General features: G+C 36.7%; 1 protein-coding gene across 4 annotated transcripts in view; it reads right to left on the bottom strand.

Annotated features, from left to right (window-relative positions):
- Positions 1-22,159, bottom strand: part of LOC134369410 (microtubule-associated serine/threonine-protein kinase 4-like) — a 198,916-nt gene that overhangs the window by 31,233 nt on the left and 145,524 nt on the right. For all 4 annotated transcript variants that reach the window (XM_063085876.1, XM_063085877.1, XM_063085878.1 and 1 more), the window contains 8 exons: positions 20,042-20,174; positions 16,443-16,510; positions 13,942-14,027; positions 7,751-7,959; positions 6,197-6,335; positions 4,787-4,919; positions 3,768-3,933; positions 1,795-1,896 (listed from right to left, as the gene is read on the bottom strand). In XM_063085876.1, coding sequence (XP_062941946.1) covers positions 1,795-1,896; positions 3,768-3,933; positions 4,787-4,919; positions 6,197-6,335; positions 7,751-7,959; positions 13,942-14,027; positions 16,443-16,510; positions 20,042-20,174 — 1,036 coding nt within the window. The remainder of the gene's footprint in view (positions 1-1,794; positions 1,897-3,767; positions 3,934-4,786; positions 4,920-6,196; positions 6,336-7,750; positions 7,960-13,941; positions 14,028-16,442; positions 16,511-20,041; positions 20,175-22,159) is intronic.

Raw genomic sequence — 22,159 nt, 5'->3', positions numbered from 1 at the left:
CAGCAACATCACACCTGGTTCCAAGAGCCTTATGCAGATGATCTCTTTTTAACCTCATGATAATCCTGCGAGGTGGTATTTCTCTCTCTCTCTCTCTCTCTCCCTCTCTTTGGTTTAATTTGCTAAAATGAAGCAGCTGAAGATGTATTTCTACCTTACTGAAACTCTGATTTTAAAGGCATATATAAAAACCCATTGAAAACCAGCAATGAAAAAATAATCCTGAAACATCAACATAGTGATACATCATTCCTAATTCAGAATTTAGTTTAATTCACTGACATAGAACAGCTGAAAGTGCATCTTTCATCTACGAGGTGGTACTTCTAAAAGCTCCTTTTTACAGACGAGGAAATAAGGAACTGAAGGGAAGTAACCTGTCCATGGTCACACATTCGAGATTTAAACTTAGGCAATCTGACTCTGGAGTTTGTGCCCTTATCCTCAATTTGTATGGACTTTAAGGCCCACTCATCCACTGAAAAAGGCAAAAAGGCAAAAAGGCACATGGTACTTTAGCAAAAGGCCCAACTCAAAAAAGTTTTCCAGTTAAGCCCTGATTTTAAATCTTCTTGGATTCTCTAATGCAGGATCTGTGAAATTTTGATGTATAAATAGTAAATATTTTAGTCTTTGTGGGCCATACAGTCTGTCATGATTACCCAGCTCTGGCATCGTAAAATAAAAGCAACCACACACAATAGGTAAATAAATGGGCATTGCTGTTTCAATAAAACTTTATTTACAAAAACAGGTAGTGGGCCAGATGTGGGCCATAGTTTTCTGATCCTTGCTCTAATTCATTATCATAAATTCTAGTAGCACAGGATTCCATACTTAAACAAGAACAGAGCCCTCCAACAGGAGAGTATTTGGAGGTGTTGCAAATAATCTTTATCTTGGAAAAAAACGGGGGAGAGAATTATTTCTGCAGTATCTTCTGATACTTCAATTATAATGGGGTAGAATGAAACAACTCAGAGTAAACAATCCATCAAGCCAACAATTTTCACTGACAAAAATTACAGGTGCTGGCTAGAGTATGCATTTATATTTAATATTTTGGTCTCATCTAGATAAATCCATATACTCAAGCAGACTGGGGCTCTATACTGGGATCTCTAAGTCTGTCTTCTCAGAATAAAGGGAAGGAAAGGAAACAAAAACTGCTAACGGAAGAGTCAGGAAAAATAATCAGCAAGATACAAATCTATTATGTCCTTCATCTTGAAAGGCAGAGGTTTTTAATTCTCTTTCTTGGGTCAGGGTGCTGGTCACCACGATAGGACAGCATGGCTCAACTCCAGGCACTCATTTCTAGTAATTAGCTTGAGTACTGATAACCCATTTCAAAGCCTGCAGATAGTAATGTGCTGGGTCAAATCATTATGGCAACGTACGTTAGAAAACAAAAACAGCTCCACGTATCTAATCCCCTATTTCAAGTTATTTAAGATGTGTGCTTTTCAGGACAGAAGAATTACATGTGCCCTTGAGGTTTCTCTTCCAAAGAAGTTTGATTTATTGAAACAAATTAAGAGTAATTTCTAATTTGCAAAACACATAAAAAAAACAGCAAAAAGCAAAGACAATAACCAACCCTCCTAGTGTACATAATGCTCTGAATCAGCAAACAAAACCCCAAATATTATTGCTGTAATGTGTTGTAGTCATGTTCTACATCGACTCACATATGTTGCCTATGCAAAAACAAAACACAAACAAAGCCTCAGAATGTTCCCCATAGACGTTATTTCTTGCATATTAGCAAAATTAAAACACATGAGCTCTAACCTGTTCCCAGCCTCTCTAGGGGATTCTGCCTGAGAAGCAGTGAAATGAGATCTTGGGCATCAGGTGGAGGGGCCTCATCCTTTTCAGGCCAGTTGATCTCATCTAGAAGGAAAAAAAGTAGTTTACAACTTCACTGTTCAAAGTGTCGTCCAGGTTCCAACAGCATAGACATCATCTGGGTTTATTAGAAATGCAGAATTTCAGGCCCCACCCCTGACCTACTGAATCAGAATCTGCATTTTAACAAGATCTTCAGTTGATTCCTATGCACAGTCAAGTTTGGGAAGCACTGTTTTACAAGACATTAATAGCACAGCTTTCTACAAAGTCGGGAGAGAATATTTTAATAAGCAGTAACTTTCCTTCGCTTTTGTGATTCATTATTCTTTCACATAATTGGCTCCCAACAAGTTGCCCCTTCTAGTTATTAAGAGGACTTAATATAACAGAAACTCTAAACACCTGCATTTCAGGTGGCAAGCTATCCAGGGATCATCTAAGAGTAAGATTTTCTCTCCTATTATCCTCAACTGAGAATCTGGCCACAGCCATAGAGTTCTTCAGCTCTAAGAAGCAAAAAGTGATTTTGTAAAAATAACTATTTCCAGAGATAAAGAAAAAGTCAAAATGCTAAGATGAAGATGGAGAAGGAGAAGAAGGAGAAGAAAAAAAAAAAAAAAGTAATCACAGTAATGGAAGTATTTAAAATCTGTCATAAACACCAGAATATGTACTCATTCTAAAGGAGTTTGCCTGAAGATAGGTGTGCGTGCTTGTGTGTACAGAAAAGCAATAAAAACATGAGTTATTTCTGTGTGTGCCTGCCTCTAGCTTCCTCTGCTGCAGTTTAAATCTGATTTGGAAAATAAAACATGAATATGCATCTGAGCCGTAAGGCACCAAGAACAAAGCCAGCATTTGCTGCTTGGTGTTAATTAAACAGTTGATTCCCCTTACCATTCAGGCCGTGGTATATCAAAAAACAGCCTAGTTATAAATCTATAAACAGCTCAGATATTGCATAATGGGGTTAGACACTGCAGGCAACTCACAAATCTACTTTGTTAAAGTTTGCAAATATGCCAGACATGAAAGTCAATGATAAAAAATAATGTTATGAATATGGGGCTCCTCATATGCAAAATGAATTTTCTCCTATTTCCACTGCTGGACCTTGTAAGCATAGTCCAGACGGACTGGAGGTGGCTGATGGAGATGTCAGTTGTGCCTGATGAACTTTCAGCAACAGCAGCCTTTTTGTTCTATGCTTCGGGGAAATTTACAAATTCAGCAGGTAGGGTAGTGATAGATCCAAATTTAATTATCATTTAGTTTTGCCACAAGCCACATAACAATAGTTAGGGTCAGCTTGCAGGTTAAGATCTAAAAGTTATTGAATTTTAAATGAAAGATGAACAGCTGTTACAGAAATAACATTACACCGTAACAACTACCAATGAAATCATTAACAATCTGTGGATTCAATTTGCTTCCTTCCCATTCTCATTATTTATTATTTGGTAGACATTTGTTTTAGGGTTTATTACATTTTTGTTAATTTCTTCATTTGCCATTAGCCATTTTTTTCATTTATGTAGATATTACCCATATTAACCTTTTCTTCCCTGGTACAACTTTCCTGTTATGGAAAAGACGACTAGACGGCAATTAAATCATTTGTGAATCCCACACCAAATTTCTTTTACAGAAAAGGCACATGATAAAAGTTGGTTACACTGCTAGTACATTTCCAAATTCCATGTTAACAAAACTTCCTCAGATCAATTTTCTACAAAAATTGCTCTCTTGAGATTGTGAAAGTCAGTTATGTGCTATGGTGAGTGAGTTCTTTTAATTTGTTGGCTCAACTGTTTGATAAAGGTTAACATTTTAGTAGTAAAAACTGTGACACGCAATAGATTTACAAATAGCTGCCTCCCAACAGCTTAAAGATAACTTCTGATGATATTTACCACTGATGACTTGTCCAAATAGCTCTTCTGGAGTGTCCCCAAAGAATGGCACACATCCAACCAGAAATTCATAGAGGATAATCCCCATGGCCCACCAGTCCACTGGTTTCCCATAGCCCTGCCTCAGAATCACTTCTGGTGCAATGTATTCAGGTGTGCCACAGACCTAAAAGATGATTGCAATATTAAAATAATTGAATATTAGACATGATTAAAATGAGCAAGATGGCTCACCACCAATTATTGTGCCTGGGGTGCACCTGCTCAACCACATGAAACCACATGGACAAAGAATTCAAGAACAACAATTATAAGCAGGTATCCATAATACCAAGGCAAAGAATCACTCAAATACCAAAGAAGGAAAGTTTAAAATTCTGCTCCAATGTTAAGTTACATATAAGGCTTGATTTCAAATTGAGAAACTGACTCTGTTTGGTACTTTCACCTATTTTACAATATTAAAAACATTTGTAATCCTTAAATTTAAAATAATAATGCATTTTTTAATCTGTCACTTGCCAAAATGTATTCACACTCTAGTTATTTCATAAAAGCGTGACAGTTGAGATGTGTTTACCTTTAGCGACTTTACAATGAACAGATTGTGGGCACCTGGTAATGAGGCATGCTTAAGGGGAAATGGGCCATGGCTCGGATTTAGCACCCGTGATTATACAATGCATCATGAGCCTCACAAGTACTCTACTGAGACTCCTGAAATCCTTACAAAAACAGTTTTCCATTTGTCTCTCTCACACTCTCACTTGTGTGCAATTAGATCGTTCATCTTGCTAATAGACCATAATGTTGGGGGAGGAACGTGGAGAGAACGGACAGTTCAGAGAGGCCCGGGGAGAAAAATGGGAGCAATTTGCACTTTATTAAATGTAAGGCTTATACAGACATCTAAACCACCACTACTAATGTGAAGATGGCCTACACAAGTTGATTCCCAATGTCATTGGCAGTGTCGTGCTTTGTATTTCTCCATAGAAAAGAACAGCATCCAAGCTTACCTGTTTATCCAGGAACTCTCGAGCATCCTTCTCAATATGACCCTCATAAAGATTGGTAGTCATGCTCATCAGTCCCACCTTAGACAATCCAAAATCTGTCAGCTTTATGTGCCCCATGGAGGTGACCAGCAAGCTAGGAAGCAGAAGTACATACAACAGTCACTTTGGAGCTGGTTCTCTTTTTAAGGTTCTCCCTCTCCCTTCAATTTGTAAGACTAATACATCGGTATCAAGCTTATTACAAAACCCAGCCTGGAAAGGGATGAAGTCACACAAAGACGTCAAATACTTGCACCTAGCGGCTGAGTATAGTTTATATAAGGAGGGCCAGAGACGAGGCGTAGCTGATCTCTGTTGGAGCAGCCACATTTTGTATCATTTACAACACTCTGACTCTTAGAAAATTCAAGTATGAAACTCTGACCCCCTTTCATTTTCAGAACAAGGTAGACAAGAAAGGGCTGCCAATAATCCCATGTCATATATCAGGAACTAAGGTAAGCAACCCATCTGTGATTCAAATGAGACATAAGGTAAAGAATTTGGACAGAAAAATGTAGTATTGTTTCAGAGTTCAGCTTCCAGCTTTTATTTAAATTCATACTCAGTACAGACAAAACCTATATTTCTTATACATACAAAGAATTCCCATTTGAAAATATTTAATTTTTTTTCATTTTAAGTGGAAAAAATAAAAATTTTAAATAGTATATGCAGTATTATATCAATTAAAAAATTAAAGAAATAGAGAGGTAAATAAAAAAGCTACTGAAAAGCAATATGCCAAAATTCTAATAGTTATCTTTGGTAGTAATGTGAATATTTTTTTTCCCCTGCACTTTCCAAATTTTTTGGAATAAGCATGAGTCAATTTTATCATAAAATTTTCAGCACACACAGTCTTTACATCTAACATGTAATATCTTCAGAGGCATCTCAAATTAATGGAGAAAGCATGACGTATTTAATAAATATGGGGAAACAGTCTATCTGTATCTCAAAAAAGACATTAAAATGAACTCCACATAAATTAAAAATTAATAAAAAACTAAATTGTGAATAAAACAGAATATAAGTATGGTACCAAATAGAAACTATCCAGAAAACAATTAGTAGCATTCTGTATAAGCTATTCAAAAATTTATATCATAAAAAAACCTTTAAAACAAAATTAACTAATTCTAGCTTTATAGTCATCTTTTTGTCTTGTTTTCATAAGTTATTATTATAAGCATCATAGCCTTTAAAGAATTATATAAAAATTACCATATATACTGTTAAAATAACACATTGTGAATATGATGGAAGAATTCTTAAATGTACAAATAGCATTAAAAGAAAACATTTTTTATAGACATAAAACTTTTTGTATTGTGTAAAAAAAGACATATGTTTTATCAATGTACATACTTGTCTGGTTTCAAGTCCCTGTGTACAATTCCATAATTATGTAAATATTCCAAGGCCAAGACTGTCTCAGCAAAGTACATCCTGGCCATATCAACAGGCAGAGGACCCATGTTTTTCATTAAGGTGGCACAGTCTCCCCCTATAAAACACAGAAAAAAGATTCAGTAGATTTAGTATCAGCTAGGATTAACAAAGACCATCAGTTTAGATTGCAGAATTTCAAGGGAAAATCATCTCTACCCGCAGACAATGCATATCACATCGATAAGTGGAGACGGTGTGTTAAATAATCATTTTTCTAATTAAGATGTGGTGTAGAGAAAATATTTTTATTTAAGAAGCAGTATTCATGTGACAGCAGATTTGGTTCTGAAGTGGAACTGTACTTTAGAGAATTGTTAGCAGAATTTTAGGATCATAGTAACGATTTAAAATATACTAGTATAGAAAATGGGTTCCGGGATCAGGATATCTGAGTCTAAATCCTAGCTCTGCCTCTTATAGGCTGAGAAAGCTTAGTCAAACTAGTCTTGGTTCCTCATCTGCATATCAGGATAGTAATGATGTCATCCTTTTTAGGATTATGAGGATTAAATCAGATAATCTGTGTAAAGAATTTATGATATTGCCCAACACATATTAAACATGAGAAATGTTACTTGCTGTTGCTGTTAAAATGACCACAACAAAAAATAAAGCAAAGTGTTGGTGTGGTGGAAAAAGCAGGGGGTGGAAATCAGGCAGGCTATGTTTTTGTATTCTGTCTATCACTCAACACCTAGTAAGTCTCCCCTTCCTGGACTTCAGTTCACTCATCTGCAAAATGAAATGGAATAACTAAAGGATATCTAATATTTTTTGAGTTTTATAGTTTTGGGATTCTGTTCAAACAATGACAAGAGCTTAAATTGAATGCTCTGAAAACTGGTGTGGCCTTTGCTGATCTCATTTTATTAACTTTGTTTATGTCAACAAGTCATGGCCACACAAACACACAGGAACTTAATGTAAAATTGATGGAAATAAGATTAGTTGCAGCATTTAAAAAGTAGACCACAAGTCCCTTAAAAAAGGAAAAAAAGATGAAAATCAAGACTGGCTGGATTTTCTTGAACACACCTCCTTTCCCCTAATTCATTTTTAATTTTATACTATAGTCTAAAAAGGATGTATTTTTAATTTATTCTTTAAGAAGTTCAATTGTAATGAATGTTTTTTATAATATGTGATAAAAATAAGTAGGAAAAATCCCATCACCTATATTTCAACTTTAATGACCAATTGAGAGGAAGTAGTTAGGATTAAAGGCTATTAAAAAAGAAAAACAATCTTTTTCCAAATAGCACTAATTTTCCCTTTGTTATAGTAGAGCAGGCACTTTACAAGCAATTATCAGAAGATAATGACTGGGAATACAGCCATCTCATTGCCTGGCTTCAGTTGCTAGGTGGATACAGCCATTATGTGGCACAAATACAGAACGCTTCATAGCACAAATGAGCAAGGGATTTCTGAGTACAGGTGTCATATTCCCTGTGTCGGAGATTGATTTACCTTCCACATATTCCATGACCATACACAAGTGGCGCCTTGTTTCAAAGGAGCAATACATGCTGACAACAAAGGGGTTTTCTGCAAAAGTCAAGATATCCCGTTCCACAAAAGCCTGCTGGATTTGGTTTCGAAGGATGAGGTTCTGTTTATTAATCTTCTTCATGGCAAACCTCTGCCGGGATTCTTTATGCCGAACAAAATAGACTGCCCTGAAAAGGAACACAAGTATTAGGGGTCATAGAAAGAAAGAAGGTAGGGATGTTTGGGGCATACACTAAACCACGCGATCAGCAACTTTTTTTAAGTTCACATGGCAGCTGGAATTCAACTCACACAAGTTAAGCGAGCAGCTACAAACATCCCATTCCAGGCCAAGGTCCTCTGGCTAGACTTATATTTTTTATTCTTTCAATAAAGGTCACAAGTCATACATAAAGCAACAAATTCATCTTCACTGCTGACGGAAGGAAATGGACAGTCTCTGAGTGAGCAATTTTCCAATAGCTGGCTGATGTTTTCAGTTTTTCCACAGACAAAACAAACTCCAATATATATATCAGAACAGGAAAGAATTAACAAAACCACATATACATCATGAGCTAGATCCTTTCTAGCATTCGATATATGTTAGGCACTTTTCTCAATGAACTAAAGCAATAATTTTCTAAATAATAGCCCTGGGATCTGCAAAAAGGACCATAGCTTCTTAGAGTATCTGGCTTCCAACTGAGAGTAATTTGCTTCCTATGAAATTTCCAGACAAATGAGAAGTATGTAATAGGTTACATGAGTCTGTCCTGTGACAAGGAATAGCATATTTCTTCAGTACAGACCTCAGCATGTGCTACCCCCATGACTGTTTCAATAGGAAATGCACTTCCCAATATAAAAGGGGGCCAACGCTGCAGGTGCATTTCTGTTCTCTCCGACCCAAGGCCCAGATGTCAGGCAACTTTACTGTAAAACGATCAGACCAGGCTGACTCAATCTCTGCCTAAAGCCTCACCCAAATACTCTCCAGTGACAATTCTGGCTGGGTAGAAGACAACAAACTCCCTGAGGCTTGGAATGATGTAGAGAAAGGAAGTAATTAGGAGGAAGGGTCTTAAAAGCCCTCCTGGAAATGGTGAGCAGGAAAAAAAAATGTCTCAGAGGGGCTCCTTTCCTCACAAGTCACTCCTCAATTGTCCTTAGCAAGGGAGAACAGGTTAGACTTCTCCAATGATCAAATAAGAAATAATTTACCTAAAAAGCCATCAATCAAAGTAAAGTATATCCAGTGGCCTGCCTTCTAAAACAAGGGGTAATGTGATCTGAGACGCATTTTCCAATAGTTATTTCACTGTCCCTTGAGCAATGACTGCAAGGGGGACTAGGATACCCTATGCTCCTGCTCAACTAATATCATCAGGGGGATCCACTAATACAAATCTCAAGTATATTCAATCCCCGTTTAATCAATATTAACATTTTTCCCTTAAGTGTTCTGCAAGGAATTACTTTTCTCTCAAGTATGTGTATCTTCAGCATTGTCTTCTTGCTGTATTCACTTTTCACTTACAATATCACACATTTACAGCACACTCCACATAACCAACTCACTGAACGTGCAGGTGCTGTTATTCGCACTATAAAACAGACCGCAGGAGCCAGCCCGCTGAGCGCCCAGTGTTTCCTGCACAGACTGGGGGCGGTCCTCTTCAGGATACCCAAACACCTGGGCTCCCACAAGTTGGGTTTATTCCCACCCATTTTGCTGGCTACAATTGATATTAAGATTAACAAATTTAACAAATATTTAAACTGATGAAAAATGAATACAATAAAGTAAAAGCGCTGTTGTTTATTAGAAAACTAAACCACTGTTTTGGGAAGTCTTGAATATGAGTTACTAAATAAAATTCCTATTGATTTAGTATGGGTGAGACGATTTCCAAAAGTTGAAAAAATAATAAAAATCTAGACTCCTACATTCAGATTGCTTCAAGTTCTTGCTTCACCTTTAAAGATGTTACAATTGGAAAACAGAAACAATGTATTATAAGTATGGTTTATATTGACTGTCTCAAAAGGTCTTAATTAAAAGACCCGTAAATTTAAATATATATTTAGGTTAAAGTAAAATGTTTAAAGTACAAGGGGTCTTCAAAAAGTTCATGGAAAGATAGTATTATCTTTCAACCCAATTTTTCCACAAACTTTTTGAAGCACACTTGTATGTATCTTTTTTTATGATTTCCTACTATGTCCAACTTTTTAATTAACCAATCAATTACTAGTTCTTTCTGTATCAGATTAAAGGCTTTTATATATATATATATATATATATATATATTTTTTTTTTTTTTTTCCCCAATTACTGATTGAATAAAATCAGGAATCCACAGATAACTTGAGCTGCTCCTAATCAGATAATCGTAGCAGGATAGAAAGATACAAAGGTGCACAGAAAATAATGTGCTCATCCCTTAAATATAAGGCAAGCCTTGGTAAACAAATATTGTCATTAAAAGGAACTTTTGAAATAGAGAATCTATTTTTTAAAATTACATTTAGAATTCAAAACATTAGAAGAAATAAAAGAATATCTTTCCAAAATCACTTCCTTATACTTGAGAGTCAACTGGACTATAGCTTACTTTCCATCTCTTCCTTCGGTATTTAATATTGAGTAAGTTTACTGCTGAGGAACCTTAGGCATATATTACGAATTTCACATTTAGACTATCACAAGGTTACCATTTTGATTTTCAGTCACACATCATCATTTCTTACATAAGTAATTGCTCTGCAATATGTTTCAGAACAATAGGAAGTGGAAAAGAAAAATAGAACTGCACAGGATTTTACGAAAGAACAAAAGAGAAAGATATCTCTAGACTAATTTGACCAGCACCCTGACTAGATCTCTGTGGCACTGTGTAAAAAATGGGCAATCTGTACTCTCCAATTTTTAGTTCATAAAATATGGTTCAACTTTCTGCTTTCCCTTGCTGTGATGCCTTTAAACTAATCAGTTAATCCTTGGAGAAACTGACCAAAACCAATTTAAATTAATCCTATAGGTAGCTTGAGATATCACTGCCTCAGGACAAGCATATCTCGATCAAGTTACAAAAGTCAACTAGACTTCCTAATTAGAATTTGCTGTAGTTGAATTTGTTTATATGTTCTTGGTTTTTTACATTTCTGTACTGCTTTGGGAATACTATTCTTCATGTTGAAACTTGTTTATTTAGTAATAATTGTTGTCTCACACACACACCTTTCCTCCTTTCCTATAAGTTGATGTTCCAGATCTACTTAAGGAAGCAGAGATTAAGAGAGAGAAACAGAAAGAGACAGACAGCGGTTGACAGACAGACATCTAACACTGTTAAGCAGACTGTAAACCTCCCCGTGTTATAAAACTACCCTGAACTGATACAGCCCACATTTCTCTGCTTTCTAGTCCCAAGGGTTGCTTTCTTTGAAAAAGCTGCTTCTGTCTCTCTTCCTAACCCTGTGAAATAAAAAACCCAAAGGTGGAGGAGGAGGTGATGCAGAGCAGGGACAACCAGGGACCGTTGCTCTCTCTGAATTGAGGTGTGAAAGGGTGGGGAGAAATGGACTCAGAAGCTGCCAGGATCGAGAGCAGAAAGAATCAACCCTATCGGGAGTGTGAATGTCTGATGTGTATACTATGCACGAATCTCAGAGCCCAATACACGAATCCGTGCTAGCGAATCTGCATGTGGGAAGGCGTGTATGTGTATCAGAGGAAGGCTGATAGGAAAGGCTATAGGGACAGCATGGGGAGGAGGGGCGTATGCTAACATGAGCACATGCGTCTCTCTGGTAAATGTCCCTCAACCCTTGAGGGGTAAAAGAATAACGTGTATCATGGTTAGAAAGACAAGCAAAGTGCAGGAGAAATGTTGTGCCTTTCAAATTTATTTTTTTATACTTTTAAAAATTGTAGGTCAATTTTATTCTTTCACTCTGAAAACACTCAAAGTTATAATTGAAAAATCCAGGTGAAGCGCTTAATGGAAAAAGTAGGACCTCTACATCCCAATTATGAAGGGTAAAAGTTATAACAAAAGGATACTTACAGGGACAAGAGAGCTCTGCTAGGAATCAGAGTATCTGTGACCATGTCTCTGAATCTCTCCTTCCCCATAAGTAAGTGGGAATTATACCAACTACACAAAGGGCTCTTGTGAGCAGAGGACATACAGAAAGAAACCACTGCAGTGCCTGGCACGTGAACGGCAGCTTTCTACAATGTGCTAAGTGGGCATAATGGCATGTTTAACTTCCAGTCAGGAATCAGAAACACGTTAAACAGAGAAGGAAATCAGATGTTTACCAAATGGGCTTTATTAACATGAATTGTCACCTAGCATAATGTTGAGAAAACCATGATGTGTGTTTTAGCGTGACAGGTAGAAGCCCTTCCTAATGAGAGTTAGTTCCCAACACCACTAATTTTTGGGAGGTCACAGAATGGTGTCTCTCTCAGACACTGATGTGCATGGTAGACTCTGTCACACAGATACCTAAGAAAGCCTCCAAGAGCCCACTTCAAAGGACCCCATTTGTTCAGACAGTTCACATAAGCCTGCATCAGCATCTGAAGAACCATTCAAATTTCAAATAAAAAATAATTAAAAGATAGAGGAAATCTGTCAGAAATTTAATGAAAGATTAAATCTGAGAAGAGCAAAAAAGAAAAAAAAAAGTTTGGCTGATGAGTCGTGGCTCCTACAGGCAGCTTGTGAGCCCGCTGATGACTTGGCTTGCATCCTGGGTGTTCACTGATTCACAGCTTGTTTAACTTCTTGTATATTCCCAACCATTCCCCAAAGTGTGATATACCTCATCCACTACACTGTGGTTTAATTGCACTACAAATGAGTTTGCTCAGCCAATTAGAACTCCAAATACTGCTAAGATATATGCCTAAGTTTTATAAAAGTGGTGCGTCACAGATAATCGTATTCCAGAATTCCACTGCCAAGAACATCTAGCAGTGCTCAAACCCACACATCCATAAAATCGTAGTTTAGTTTACTCCCTAACAAAGGAAGAAATCCTTAGAACAACTCCAAAAAGTATGAAGAACTAAAAAACAAATAACAATAACCACAAACAACCTCATGCTAGAACTATCTTCCTAGGCAGAAAGGTTTCAATAAGGTCTCTGAAGGAAATAAAATATTGTGAAAATATAACATCAGAAAGCATTTATATTAAAAATAAATAAATAAAATAAGAAAGAAAGCATTTATAAGCCACATCAGGAAATATGCCATTTGACATAATCCTGAAAACAAATCATCGAAGCATAGAAAGAACTCACAAATATTTAAGTTGTTCACTAGGTTAATGGTGTGGAAAATATTAGAGGTGAAAAAATCGTAAGAAGAAACATCCCTTGTGGCACAACAAAAATTGCTTTTATCTCATCTGCTCTTATGTGTGATAAATGGCAATAAATGTCTATGGGATTGTTTATTACTCGCCATATACAGATGGAATTAGGATTAATACTTAATTAAACTAGAATACTTGGGCTGTCTAAAGTGAATCAGGCAATAGTTTATGAATTCATTATCCTTCCAAACTACTTATTAGTAACTCAGAAGGATCTCGTTAATATTTACCCTACACCATGAGAAGAAAATTGTATCTATAAAAGTAGATCAAGAAAGGAGACCACGAATGCAATTAGATTATGGCATAGAGTTCAATGTTAAAAATCCTGGTATAATTGTACTATAAGGACCAAAAGAAATGCATTGCTCTAAATTTTCAAAGAGCCTTATTTAAATACTTTTCTCACAAGGTTGACTGCTGGTCTGACAGGAAATACAGGCTAATTCTCAAGTAGCAATGATATATATGAAATTATATATACATAATTATATATAATATATACTATATATATCTCAACCAAGAGTCAAGTACTTGTGAACGCAGAAGGGCAGAATAAAGGAAGGAAAAACAAGAATACATAAAATTTTTCCTTTACTCTATAAAGTCTTCCTCTCTGAAATAACTCTTTTGTCGTTTGATACATTTTCTGATGGGGTGTCTGATAAGAAATGATTCTGGCTGTACATTACTCCCATCATGGAAGGAACAGTGATTTGCAAAGTCGAATTCTTACACAACCTCTAATAGAAAGCTTTTCTTGAGTTACTCACCCATAGGCTCCATTGCTAATCAATTTAATCGTTTCAAAATCACTTTCCCGAGGTTTCCTTCGAAGTTTCAGGGAAGCATTTGAGCTCTTGTAAACAAAACATGGAAATTTTAAAATAGTTCAGAATTTGAGAAAAATTGTCATAGAAAACAGATAATACTCAAATTATATGTGACACTGTTTAATATGTTCAAATACAGCATTCTAGCTAAAAGCACCAGGGGCCACCTCTAAAGACCCATCCTCTGCAGCAGTGCTGAGCAACTGCTGTTCATGACACCGCTGCAGTCGCATTTAAGTGAACACTCACTCCCGGGGTGTCAAGGAAACTTCCAATTTTCATTTGCCTCTGTAAAATATTCAGGTTGGCCTCATCCTGGTCTTTTAATGTTTTGAGATTTAAGTCCAAAATGCCAAACCTTCCTTCTGGTTTCAGTCAGCCAGAAGAGCGTGGGCTGGAGTGGCCATCCACGGGGCTGGTGCACAATGTGGCCTCTCCTCCCCGACCAAAGCACTTCTGTGTCATTTCCTGTGGCAATCTTTCTTATTTGGAAAAGCAATAGGTGACAAATGGGACACTCTAGTACAGAATGTCTGTCATTCTTTACTTCCATACCAGAAATCTTTATGTGGTTTAGATACCAATTTTCAAAAAGACAGCTCTTTAAAAAGTTTAGCTCAAAGGACAGGAATAAACAAAGTGCTTTTTTAAAAAAAAATTTTCTCCTGCCCTATTTGTCCTGTCATTGTTAATGGCCGCTTTGCTCCCCTCTGCAGAGTCCAGAATTCCCTGCCCATCGTTTTGGAAGAAACCTCATGACTCTGAGATGTGTGCCATCCTCCCCACATTCAGTGCCGTCACTGTGCATCCTGTTGTCCCTCTCATCCCTGGAAGACTTGGGTACCTGCTTCCCACCATCCTGGGTGACTTCAGTGTCTACACAGTGTCTAACACTCCGGCCTCAAGGCTAGCCCACCTCCTCAACTCAGCCGTCTCTCTCCTCAGTCCCCTTGGTGTCTGGCCATGGGATCTGGATGTAGTCATCACCTGCCAATGCTCCATCACAGAAAACATAACTCGAGACTGGGACACTTACTTGTTCAACCACTCCCACTAGCGCTGCTCTTTCACAGCTTTGAGCCGAAAGGAGCTGAACAGGCCCTCTTGTCACATTAACTCTTCCCTACCTGACTGATCTCATTTATGTCCACAGATAACCCCTTCGTCACCTAGACCTCCACCAGAAACTCTGAGTGCCAAAAGATACGAGGGGTCTTCAAACAGTTCATTGAAAGATTCAGATTATCTTTTAATTTTATTTTTCCACAAAGTTTTGTAAGTACCCTTGTATCAGAACTTATATACAATTGCCAGTTCGATGGCTCCTCTTGGATGTTTCAAAGAATTTCAGTCTCAACACACTCAAAATTATGACAGTTACGATAATATAATTAACAAAAACAACTATCACTTATTTACCACTTACTATGTGATACTGTCCTAACCATTTTACATAGGATATTTCATTTAATCTTTTATAATCTTTTATGTCTACATTACACATGGGAAACTGAGGCACAGTGAGATTTTTTTTTTTTCTTCTTTTTCCACAGCTAGTAATAGATGGAGCTAATTTTGAAATCCAGGCAATCTGACTCCAGAGCCTGGGTTCTTTGCCCTCAGGCTACACAGCCTAGCCCTGCTTTCCTGACCATCTCCAACCTGCTCCGTCCTGGTTCTTCTTTTGGTGTTCACGATTAGGCAGAATGGCACCAGCATCCAGGACCTCTTGCCTGTGCCACTGCAACAGCCTCTAAACTGGCTTCTGCATGGTCACCCCTGCCTGCTCCCCACACCGCATCTGCTCTCTATACTGCAATCAGTGTGATTTTTTTCAAGCCATAACTCTGATTTGGTTATCTCCCATCACCACCCCTAACCCCATACACCCAAACACATCCTCCAAACTTAGTTGCTTCCTATTGCTCTTAAAAAAAAAAAAAAAAAAAAAACCTGACAAATATGAACAACAGGGTCATATGTGTCTAGCTTTTAACCACGCTCTCCAGTTTCTTCAGTCTCCCTTGCTCTAAGCCCTCAGGTGCACTCCACATCTCAATTGTTCCTTCTGCCCCTTCTCATCCTAGCAATTTCTCACATTACAGCTCATGTGCCATTTCCTTGGTAAATCTTTTAGGACTGGCCAGACTAAGACAAATCTCTTTATATTATACTCTGGTAGCACATAGTCTTTATTCTTAAGAGATCTTATTCACGTTTATCATTTTCTATTTTTTTGTGTGTGTTACTTCTTTTTATTAATTTTCATTTCTCTTTGAAGGAAGGGGCTAAAATTCTATGCCTAGCACCTGGCATAGTGCCTTGCATATAGAAGCACAATAAATATTTGTTGAACAAATAAAGTAATTAACACAGCTAAAATGCCCAGATGCTAATAAACAGAAAAACCAACATCATATTTCATCAAGAAAGATACTTACACTCACTGATTCATCTGTTTCTGGTGTTTCTGCTGTCCCACTATCATAGTTTCCCAATTGAGCCATTTCTAAGTTTTAAAAAAGAGCAAGTTTAAGAAAAATACTGCAATTAGACAAGAGTACTAAGCTAAAATAAAAGAAAAATAATTTCTCCAATATTTAAAAAAAAAAGAAGAAAGAAAAATTTATACTCCAATATGCCCATGGGAAAATCTTAAAACCAAAATGGCAAGAATCAGGAAATGATGTTTTGGAATTGTTCATTACACCCCCTTCCCTGGAACACCATTTCTTATGAACATCTAGATGTAGGAACATTAGAGACTGGGCCTCTGCTCCAGCTAGCAGGATTTACTGGCTGGCGCAGTCACTGCAGCTTGGAAAGGCTTTGTGGGTCAACAAGTTGCTTATAATCGGATATCTAACAGAAGCAAGTCTTCTTGGCTTCTGAAAGGCATCAAAGGTTCATTGACTACAACTTGGAAGTGATCTTCAAGTGAGCATCCCTTGTGCCATTCCTTCACATCCTCCGAGAGATATACTGCCAAGTACACTACGAATTTGCAATTTGTCAGAGAGGAAGTAATAGTAGTGGTTAAGAAGGGTTTGAAGATGAAAAGACTTGGGTTACCACCACTATCAGCACTTACTAGCTGAGTGACCTTTTAACTCCTGGCTCTTCCCTGTAAGATGGGAACAATATTAACTTATCCTTAGAGCTTTTTATAAGTATTATACGTGACAATGCATGTAAAGCTCTTAGCATGTTGATTAACAAAAATTAAGTGCTCATTAAATGCTGGTTGTTACTTATTATTATTAATTATATTGTATAAAGTAGCCAATCCTGGGCTGGATGCCACATGATTGACACCATCTTCAGTACTACCGTGGCGGTCTAGTTAAAAGAGATAAAGATGTCTAACTGCTCAACCGACATTGGAATGCCTCCTTGAGTTTATACAAATAAATGATAAAACCTAATTATTTTACTGTTCATCTTCATTTTTATACTTCATTTGAGAAAAATAACATGTCTTGTAAAAAGAAAAGAACATGAAAGAATTTTCTTCAAAACTTTGACAGGGATTATCTCCAAGTGGCAGGATCACCGGTAATTTGTACTTTCTTCTGTTACTTGCATTTTCTAAATTTTCAAAATTGAACATATATAATAAAAAGTTATAGTTTTTAGTTACATATTTTCCCGTTCATTTAAAATTATTTCTTAGGCTCTTATTTCATGTATTTATGTTCTTATAATCATCCTTTCTGGGCAGAGAGAACACATAAGAGATATGAAGCAAAACAACTGAAGTGCTACCTTGAGATAAAAATTTATAAACCCCAGACTCTGAAATAACTGGAGATTGGCACTAACTTTCCTGGTTTTACTTATAGGGGAAATCCCAGAATAAAAACAAGCTTAGCACTATATACTTTCTTGGTGCCATTCAAATGATGCCAACATCCAATGTGACTAGCACCTTAGATTTATGGACTTGGAGGTGAACTAGAATGTATTCAGTGGGAAGGACTCTCAAGGAAAGAGGCAACATTTAATATTGTTTAAGTCCAACAGCAGCTAACATTTATTAAGCAATTACTAAGGTAAGCAATTATAGTGATGAACTCACATAATCCTCTACACAACCCTATGAATAGGTACTATTATTTCCCCATTTTTATGTTAGGAACTAAGCACAAAGAGGCTCATCAACTCATGGTCAAGGTCACAGTGCTGCAGTGCTGGCTCCAGGCTGCTATCCTGGGCAGCCGAGCTCCAGAACTCTCACCTAACCTTCAAAGGACAGGCTTCATATATGTTAGTTTACATGTTGACAAGAAAGGGAAGCAAATGTAGATCCATCAGAGTTTATGACTGTGTATTAAGTTACCTGGAGAAGTCACATTTTAAGTGTTAACAAATAGATTAAAAACTGTCCTCAGATTCAAATAAAAAAAATTAAATGTCAAGAGTTAAAAACACAACTCCCAGGGATAAATTTACATTACTAAACCCCAAACTTGACAAAGATCACTATTAATTTTTTAAAGATTAAAGGTACATAAATGGGCCTCAGATTATTCACCTACCAAAGTTGAGCGTACAGTGATATTTACTGCCAGGTAAGAAAACTGTGAAGAACTCACTTGGTCTACAATTCAAGGGCTGACACAATCTTAACTATGCTGGTGTGAACAGTCACTGTAAAATGCTTTGACAGCCTCCCCCACTCCAATTATTTGCATAAGAAAACAAATTAAAAGATGGTTCTGTTTTAAATAGAATTTCTGCTAAATAACTATTATCTGAGAAATACATATTATCTGTAAGCAGTGGGTAGTAATGGAATGAAACTAAGAGTCAGCTTTTGAAGCAAGAAGCTAAGGCATTTTGTAATGCCTGAAGAGATTTTTAAAACTCATCTAAATACCATTAAACATCTGCCCTTTTTATTTCATTGATTTAAACCATTTCTGAAGACTCATGATTCAAAAAGGTAAAGATGGTAATTTAAAAGCCATGGGGAAAAATCTCTCCCCAGGGAACTTTTCAGAAAAGCAGCCACCAGTCTCTGATAAGTGATGAATCTGTTGTGGTATTGCTTTCAGTACAGTATGAATTTATCTGGCATTATCTGCCAGTAATGCATGCATCATTTCACTGGAAGCAGAGATATGAAGGCCATAACAGCAAGCAAAGCAGGGAAGACAGGAGAGCAGGGCAGAGTGCAGCAGGCTTCCTGGATTTAGATGCGAAATCTCTATGCCAGCGTTTACCACCATCACAAACAATTTAGCAAGATAAACACTGTTTGCAAATTCAATTTAATGAACCAGGAAGGCAATTTTGAACGACTGTTTTTAAGTCTTTTTAGGCAGTATATAACCAAAGTGTTATAAATAACAATCTCAAACAATAATGAACAGGAAAAGGTTGGGGGGTAGTGGTTTAATCAAGACTAGATTTTTGAAAAATCACTAACAGGATGCTTTCTACACTCTGTATTTAATAGAATTATATCTTTTTTTGTTCATTTGAATCAACAATAAATCCTTTTATAAGCTTTAAAAAATCTTTTTTTATTGGCTCTCTTGTATATTACTATTTTTCATACTTTCTTGAGACAAGGGAACAAAAATATACCTACCAATACTGCACTCAATTTAAAGTAATCTACCATCAGTTGCACTATTCCCAAATTAAATTTAAATATCAATTTTAAATTAATATTAGTCAATCTCTTTAGTAAGGTTTTCAAGATTAAAAGTATGCACTCTCAATAAGTGCCCAACTGAGCTTTGCAAGGGAAAAAAATACTCAGAGAAGATTGAAATGTAAACCCTTCTAGGACACTCTGGCATTCTCTGGCTGGCAGCCCTCTAGGGCTTCAAGGTCTGTCCCCATACTCTAGATAAACACAAAATGGGACATGCTTGTTTGCTACTCAGGACTCAACTTATGGCTACTTCTTTCAAATCACAATTGGTCCCCAAATATGGAGTCATGAGGAAAAATAAAGACTTGCCACTAAGTTCCTCTCTGGGGCCATAGTGTGTTAGCAAGTAAAAATCAGCCCAACCAAGGTACTCACCTTCCAAAGGATCCTTATTGAGCCCCAGCTGGCTAATGATGTACCTGGGAATGTCAGTTTTGATACCCTGTCCTTCCTTTGCGTGGCCTTCCGCTGCTTCCAACAGGTAGTAAAATTCTTCAGGATCAAATTCCTAGCAGAAGACACAAAAGGGTATTTCTTTAAGCCAAAATTGTTAGCGTTTTATTACATAAATCCCATTTACAATAAAACTGCTGGATATACCTGGTTGCAGGCTATTTATGCAGAAAGAAGGCAAATGGCTTTAAAAAGTATATCATTCTCACTTCATATCTGAAGACTATTCATATTCTAAGCCAATATATTTATGTACTTGGTAACCCAAAGATGGTGATCATTTCCAGTTTCCTTGTAGTGCAATTTCTGAAGGCCACTTAAGATCTCTATCTTACTGAAAATGAACAAGTCTGATTTTTAATTGTTCTCCTTTTTAGCAAAGTTTTAAAGTCTGGGACTTTCATGCAGAAAATTCAGTTTCTCCCTCTGTACAACCAGCACAAAAGGAATAATGTTAAAACACATTTACTCACAGGTTTTGTAGGAAACTTCCTTAGTATAGAGGTGTCCAAAATGTTAGGAGGAAAAATTTCAAAGTTACCATTTTTTATTAGTTAAGTCTAAAATTAAGTTATTAATATTCACATATATAAACATTAAGAAAGAAAAATAGAAAATTAATGCTACCGATTACCTCTGACTTCTGTAAAATTTTGGTAATACATGTCACTATGTATTTTACTAACTTTGGCTGTCTATTGCTTTTAGTATGTAATAAAAATCTTCAGCATCACATCACTCTAAGTGGTGCCGTGGATTTAAGTGTCATAAACAACTATGCTTACAGATTTAACGCACAGTTGCTATTTTGAGTTACTTTTGCTGGATTCCACCCCCTCCCCTTCTTTTCCATTTTGATTAATGCCCCAAATAGGCAACTTTGGAATCTTACTCCAGAGTTTCTAAGGGTATATAAGAAAGCTTGCTGCAAATGGAGCAAAAGCCAAACCAATGTAAACACTCAGTGCCCATTACATAAACCTACAATGACTGACAGGGCAAGCCCAGGAACTGCAGGCACAAGATGACAGGTTGGAGGAAGCATCCCCTAATACTCTGAAATTCCAGTTTCATATGAGTTTTAAACAGTATTGAAAGCAGCAACATTTCCAAGGCTATTTTAAGTTCAGTTACTTCTGTCTTTAAGAGGCTATATTTTTACTTTTTTTGTTCTGATTACGAGTGATTACCATAAAAAATTCATTTCTTTTTTTTTTAAGGCAATATCCGCTCTTAGCATATTTGTTGCTGTCCAGAAAAAAAAGTTGTAATGCTAAATGGCATTTTCCCCCCAAATTAAATAATTGCAGGAAGTACAAGCACATGGTGCATAATTCAAAAGCTACAACAGGAAAAGCAATAAAAAGTAAGTTTCCCTCCACTGACATTCGCCAGTCCCCAGTTCTCCTGCCCAGAGGCATCCACAGTACTTTTACCCCTTTATCCTTTCGGAGACACCCAGTGCCAAATGGCACATTTGATTCTGTAATTCTAAGGGTCCTAGCCATTGATGGAAAGCCCTTCACCCCCCACTCCCCACCGTTTTCTTCAAGATTTTCCCTCTGCTGTGTCTCACTATGGAGCTGTGAAGATTTCACTATTACAGAACATTATAAATGTCAATTAAGATAGGGGCAAAACCAAAGCACCACAACCATATATGTATTGTATATGTTTAATCCTGAAAAGCTGTATCGTACATGGTGTACATTAATGGCTAGGGAACTTAAAGTGTGTTTTGATGCTATATTAATAACCCCTTAAAATAATTACATTCAAAGATTCATATTTATTTACAGTTTTATTGAAATATCAATCAAAATTTCATAAAACAAAATTTTAGAATAAGAAAACGAGCACTGGCCAAAAAATATAATCGATGAAATTAATCTCTAGAAGTCTCATTCCGTTGGGTCTGGATGAGGCTCTACTATTTTCTCCCAAATGGGTTGCTAACTGGCACTTATTCCTTACATGCCACATTTAAAAAACAAATAGTAATAATAACCACAGGTTACTATGTATCATATCTCTGACTTC

This window comes from Cynocephalus volans, chromosome 2, assembly GCF_027409185.1.
Source record: "Cynocephalus volans isolate mCynVol1 chromosome 2, mCynVol1.pri, whole genome shotgun sequence".
In the NCBI taxonomy this organism is placed as follows: domain Eukaryota; kingdom Metazoa; phylum Chordata; class Mammalia; order Dermoptera; family Cynocephalidae; genus Cynocephalus; species Cynocephalus volans.
The sequence above is the reverse complement of the archived record's forward strand: the minus strand, read 5'-3'. Positions and strand labels throughout refer to the sequence as shown.